The 6,513-nt window shown below is 33.0% G+C and overlaps 1 protein-coding gene across 1 annotated transcript; it reads right to left on the minus strand.

Moving 5' to 3' along the window:
- Nucleotides 1–238: 238 nt before the first annotated feature.
- Nucleotides 239–2,275, minus strand: LOC122024525 (transcription factor MYB30-like). Its single transcript, XM_042583178.1, has 3 exons — nt 1,775–2,275; nt 1,130–1,259; nt 239–871 (listed from the first exon to the last, which is right to left on the minus strand). The coding sequence occupies exons 1-3, from the start codon at nt 1,971–1,973 to the stop codon at nt 385–387; spliced, it is 816 nt and encodes a 271-aa protein (XP_042439112.1). The 5' UTR covers nt 1,974–2,275; the 3' UTR covers nt 239–384.
- Nucleotides 2,276–6,513: the final 4,238 nt, after the last annotated feature.

Below are 6,513 nucleotides of genomic sequence, written 5' to 3' on the forward strand. Positions count from 1 at the left end.
GTATTTATATTGAATCCTGAAAAGGGATATTATGTTTACGGAGGAGTCGCGACCATAGTAAACACAACACGATTAGCAGAATCACGATTCGAAACCGACGATTCGACGAAGACACCATAAATGACTTTTCATTCAATTTCACACATTACGTAAGTACATAGGATAGTAAGTACATAGGATAGATGATTTATGATGAGATCAAGTATCATGTATCATGATTTCAATAAGAGACCCCAAGAAAGTGTTCATAGAAAAGAAAGGTTAGTAGTTTACATGATCTCTTACAATCTTCCATTCTCACATTATCATCATCGTTTGGATCTAATCCTAATCTTACAATGGCGAAAGATCTAGCTGAATTACAAGTTGATATCAGTTAAAATTTCAGATTTCGGGTAATTCCTCAAAGTCCCCGGCCTCCATGAACAGTTGCAACCAAAAATCTATTCCATCCTCTTTGCCACTCGACGAGCGGAACAATGGCAATGAGTCATTCCAAAAGGTATCATATTTGGCAACGGATGCATCTAGCCATAGACTGTCCTCGATGTCGGAAAACTCACACGGAGAAACCATAGCCTCTTCCTTGACATCCACACTACTAGTTTCTCCCTCGCCCGCCTTGTTGAACAAATTGATGCAAGGGGTTGAGGCCTCACTGAAGGACTGACTCAGGCAATCCAATTCTAGCTTCGACATTGCTTGGTGACTGATGGGTTTAGCTTCAAAACCAGACTTTATTGCATTGGCACGACACTTCGGTCTAGAGTCAGTTTGGTTCGGTTTGACTCGTTTCTTCAAGTGGGTGTTCCATACATTCTTGATCTCATTGTCTGTTCTTCCAGGGAGATTTGATGCTATGGCCGACCACCTGACAACAAAATGACAGAATCATACTCAGAATACTGATCGATCCATGCTGCTAAATCAGATGCTGTGATTAAAATAACTCTTAAAATGTTTGGTTTCAGGATGTGGAACAGTGTGCTGTGCATTTTAAATCGACTTGAAAGACTACAAATTCTCCGTAAATCCAAACAAGAAAGAATCTTTTGGATGCTTTCCGTAGGCTATTACTCGATTCAACTTCGCGATATCGCATTCATCTTCGATTTGATAATATACTCACTTGTTGCCAAGAACCTCATGCAACTTGATTATGGTCTCTTCCTCCTCCTTGGTAAAGTTTCCTCTTTTGATATCCGGTCGAAGGTAATTCGTCCACCGCAGCCGGCAACTCTTCCCGCACCGCAACAGCCCTGGAGTTATCAGAATCAACACTTTCACTTGACCAAACTAACTGAAACTGAAATGTTTTAGTATCGTAAACTTTCGAAATTAAAACCTTTTATTGATCTTCAAATTCAGTATCACTTTCACTTTATCAAACCAACTGAAACTGAAACTAAATCGTTTTCATCTCGGAAACTTCAAAATCTTGTATTATTAATCTTCAGATTCAAAGACACTGAGACTTAAACTGAAATGTTGAAAGAAATCTCGTATTGATTGATCTTCAAATTCAGAAACACTTTCACTTTGCCAAACCAACTGAAACTAAAACTGAAATGTTTCCATAACTTAAGCACTCTGAAACTGAAACTAGATTGTTTTCATCTCAAAAACTCAAGAATACTGAAATGATTCATCTCAGGAAATTTAAGTTGAAAGAAATCTTGTATTGATTGATCGATCTTCAAATTCAGAAACACTTTCAGTTTTCATCTCAGAGACAAAAAAGCAAGCAAACAGAAGGCACATATAGAACAAGTACCAGCTTGTTTAGGAAGAGCTCTCCAGTTGTCATGGCCATGCTTTTCTATGTAAGAGACGAGCAGCCGGTCTTCCTCCAGCGTCCATGGCCCCTTCTTCAGACCCATCTTCTCACAGCAAGGAGCCCTCACCATGTTGCAGGAAACAACCAGCTGAACCTCACTGTAAACTTCACAAACAAGAGTAAGAATATGCTGCATGTATATATACAAACAGTTGGGAATCAATTCGTGCTGTGATCTCAGTCATTTTAAAAAATATATATATATATTTTTTGTTTTTGTTTTTTGTTTTTGGTTGGTAACAGTGAGGAGAACGACTGAATGCAATGTACGAAGGAAGTTGACAAGGAGGGTTAGTTCTTTTGTTTGATTTTTAAAAGGATAATAGCTTTTATGTAATGGATGGTTCCGTTCTAATATTCTATCGGAGAGCTATAGCTTTTAACTAATGTTTTTCGTATACAATAGAACAACGCCATTGTGGTGGATTGGATGACAAAGACAAGGTTGAAAAGGGGATTTTTTCTAATGAAATGGAAGTTTTGATTTGTGTAGTAGGAGAAAAAGGTAAAATTTTCATTCTTTGGCCGGAGAGATATGTGAAAAGGGATTAAGTGGAACAAAATTCATCGAGTGGTTAAGTTTATGGAAACACTTTTTTTTATTTTGGTTCTACAAAATAATATGCAACTAATGGTCAATTTACTTGGTAAAGTGAAAATCAAAATTAAGAAACAATTTTCACAATAGAAAAGTTCTCGTCATTTACTTCATTAAAATTTTCAGATCGAAAAAAAACACAATCCATCAACGGATAATTTTAGAGTCAAAATTGATTATCTCAAAATCGGATAGAAAACAGCGAATAGAAAAAAATAACACATGTATCCCTTTTTATTTACAAAATTACACTATATAAAAACAAAATGCATGTACCTTTTTAACTCACAAAATTACACCATGTACCTAAAAAATGATGTATGTATCCTTTTTTATTTATAAAATTACATTGCATGTATCCACCTTTTTTAATCAAAATAAAAAAGTATGCAAAGGAAGAGATTTTTTTTACCCTTTTTCTTCTCTTCCTCCAAGGATAATTTTCTACCATAGATTTCTTTTCCTTTCTCAGCCGTGCTTTTGAGTAAACATAGTATAAAAGATAGTTAGGCGGGTAGAACCTATTAAACAAGTTTGTGAAGCCAAATGAATGATTAAATCAAATCAGTGATTTAGCAAAATAGGATAATCGGGTTAGATTAATTGAACCAAATAGTCGAATGATCTAGTTAAACTAGAGAGTTTATCAAGATAAACGTGCTAATCATAAACTATTAACTTAGTTGGATGATAAGTCAAAAACAAATTATAAAAAAATAACATTGTAAAAGTTATTATAAAATATTCTTTTATTTATTAATTATAGTATTCCTAAAAAGTAAATATAAAAAACAATTATTTTATATTTTCCTCTATTTCATAAATTTCCTATCTTATATACTGTGAAATGCAAGATTATCAATTTAAGGAATAAATAATTTTTATCACTAAAGAAATATTGACCAAAATCATAAAATAGAAAAAAGGAAACGTGTCAACATGCCTTTGTCTGAAAATTTTCATAATAATTTTTAAAAATAAAACAAATAATTGAGGGGTCTGTTTCTATGGGATTTAAGTATCGAATTTTAATTTCGATCAATTAATCAATAATTTTTTTTCTTAATAGTAAATTAAAAAAAAATGATGTGGCATAAAAGTAATTCGACCGCTCAACGTCTCTGTCAATCTGTTCATAGGTCAATATGAAAAAGATAAATCACAGATGACTACTAACCATTAGTGCATATAATAAGACATGGAAAGAAAATATTTAGATACATCGAATTTTGATCTTAAAATTTTATATCATAATATTTCATGCTTTAAACATAGTACTGCCCCGAAAGAACGTAAATTTAAAAAGGATGAATTGATAGATGGTAAACTATCAATACTTTTATAAAATCAAATCGAACACCTCCAGAATTAATGTCTGAATGCCAACTTAAACAAAGCAAAAAGAGTTCGATTGACATTGACAATTTCAACGAGATATAAAATTTCAACGGTCGATATCCAACCAAATACACACATTTCCAAGGCCAACAAATCAAAACGTGGTCTTTAATTTGTCAAATTTAGTGTGCTTAGGACAGTCAATTTTACTTGTTCGTATGGACCAACCTTCTGTCCGTCGATCCAAAATTTCTAGAAATAGTCAAACCATAATGTATTATACATTGTCTTACTCTGCATTCGGATATTCATATTTTTTTTTTGTTAATCCTGTTCAATATAAATAGTGGAGTGAATGAATTAGATATTGAAAATTTAAATATATTGATATTGCACTATAAAAATGGAAGTGTTTTTATATCGCTTTTAAAAGAAAGAGTAATAACCAAAATAAATAAATAAGAGATAGTCAATCAATTTAGCTCAAAAGGAAAAAAATTACAAATTTTTTTTGTTCCGACGATCTCAACTAACTTCGATGCTAAGAAAAGATAAAATAAATATCGCTCTGGTTGGATAGAAAGAAGGATGAGGGCGGTTGGTCGGCAAAATCAATTAAAAAAAAAAAAAGGGCTGTTGCTCTTAAGAACAAGAAGTAAAAAAGAGAGATGAGTGGAAAAAAAAAGAAAAACAATTAAGATACAATTCAAGAAAACTGACATGTGAGAAAGTGGGAGCAAGATTGTAAGTGGAAGATAATAATAATAATAAAAAAAATTTCTTAAAAATTCTAAATTGGATTGATTTAATCTAATTTAACCATAACTTGATAAATCCACCCCAATTTAAACTAAAATACTATTTCGGTGCCCATAACTTTGTTAAACCCTAATCCAATTTTAATTCAGTATTTTCACTTCATATCTAATTTATTTATTTATTAAAAAAACTAATACTTAATTAAATTTATATAGCCTTAATCTTCTGTCTCTGCCTACATTATAATTCGAATCATAAAATCACACTATAAGTTTCCTTTCTTTTACTTATTCTATTAATTGCTTGAAAATGATTTATTATATTTTTTAAAAATAAATTATTCTCTCGAATAAGTAGGGAGGGCCGTCTCAAGATTTTTCGAGATCCTAGGCAAAATAATAATAATAATAATAATAATAATAATAATAATAATAATAAAAGCCCTTTAATATTTTTTAAAGTTTTTTGCTCAAGTTTTTTTCATTTGAATTTGGGATTGAGCATGACTGATTTTAAAAAATTAATTTATTTTTTTAAAAATAAAATATTATTTTTATATAAAATTTAGTTTTCTCGCTAATATTTAGATAATTCTTTTAAATATTGTTAAATTATTTAATCTTTTTGAGATATTGTTGAACGTAAATAAAACTTTATTAATTTTAATTTTTATTTTTTTACGAAGCATTTTACTTTACGTTAGGTGGATAAAAAAAGATCTGATTCATGTTTTTTAGGAAGAAAAGAAAGAGTGAGAAAGAAATATTATCGGTGGGGGAGGAGAAGAGTGTTCTATTAGAGTATCACCAGCGAGAGAGCATGAATTTACAGAATTACTGATGAGAAAAGAAAAAAGATGTCGGCGAGAGCATAAAACGTACAAAATTAATGATCAGGAAATAAATAGGCAAGAAGGTGAGAGAAAAATTAGGATTTTTTAGGAAATAAGATTAAATAAAATAAAATTTGGCTAATTGTAATGATGAGGAAATAAGGATACGTGTAAGATATAAATATGAATAATGAATTAATTGATAATATGCAATTAATGAGTTAGCATGATATTTATTAATGTGTATGCTATCATTAATTAATATTAATGACCGTCTACCTAATTATTTAGCCCTAGTAATATTGGGGCCCTAGGCATATGACCTAGAGCCGGGCCTGCGAATAAGGTAAAGGTTAAAACTTAAAAATATCGTAAGTAAAAATTGATTTTACTACATAACCACACTTAAGTTGACAAATTAAATACCACTTTTTCATATGTCGACCTTGGAAATTTATATATTCGGTTGGATATCGTCCGTTGAAATTTTATCATGGGCTGAAATTGACAATGTCAATTGATCCCGTCCAGAAGCTGAGTCGGATGAAGGCGGGCCTTGTTGTGCGGAAAGTTGACGGAAAGTTGTTGAAGCGTTGGATCTACTGGACACCCTCCTAGAAAGGTTCCCACGGGCTGCTGACGGCGAGAGATGACCAGGACGATGACGCTGTTGCTCTGCGCACACTCAAACGAATCCACCAGTCGTTAGAGACCAGAAACCAGGGAAAAAGTCCCCGGGTCAGGCCATTCGACGCTCAAGTCAGGTACTTTTCCCCCAAAAGTCACAGAGAAAGGACGAAAAGTAAAGACTAGTGAGAAATGACGAGTGAGCGTACCTCCGCAAGGGACAACGCCTCCCTTTTTATACTGCAATGGAAGTTTCTGGGTCTGACGGGTGTCAGGGAATGTCGGCTGTCAGGCCCTGTCTGGCGGTGGATGACAGGTGGCACCTTTTCATAGGCTGGCGATGGAATCAAAAGGGGTAATGAGCCCTGACTATGAGAATATTCCCTGACAGGCTGATTATTCTCTGACATTCTCTGACAAGCGGTTACGATTCCTTGGCGTGTTTGTCTTGTAGCGTTTGGATGCCGAGTCTGTGGTTCGAGATCTGTACCCCGACCTACTTTTATCTGCTATTATCCCTGG

The sequence above is a fragment of the Zingiber officinale genome, chromosome 9B, assembly GCF_018446385.1.
Source record: "Zingiber officinale cultivar Zhangliang chromosome 9B, Zo_v1.1, whole genome shotgun sequence".
Lineage (NCBI taxonomy): Eukaryota > Viridiplantae > Streptophyta > Magnoliopsida > Zingiberales > Zingiberaceae > Zingiber > Zingiber officinale.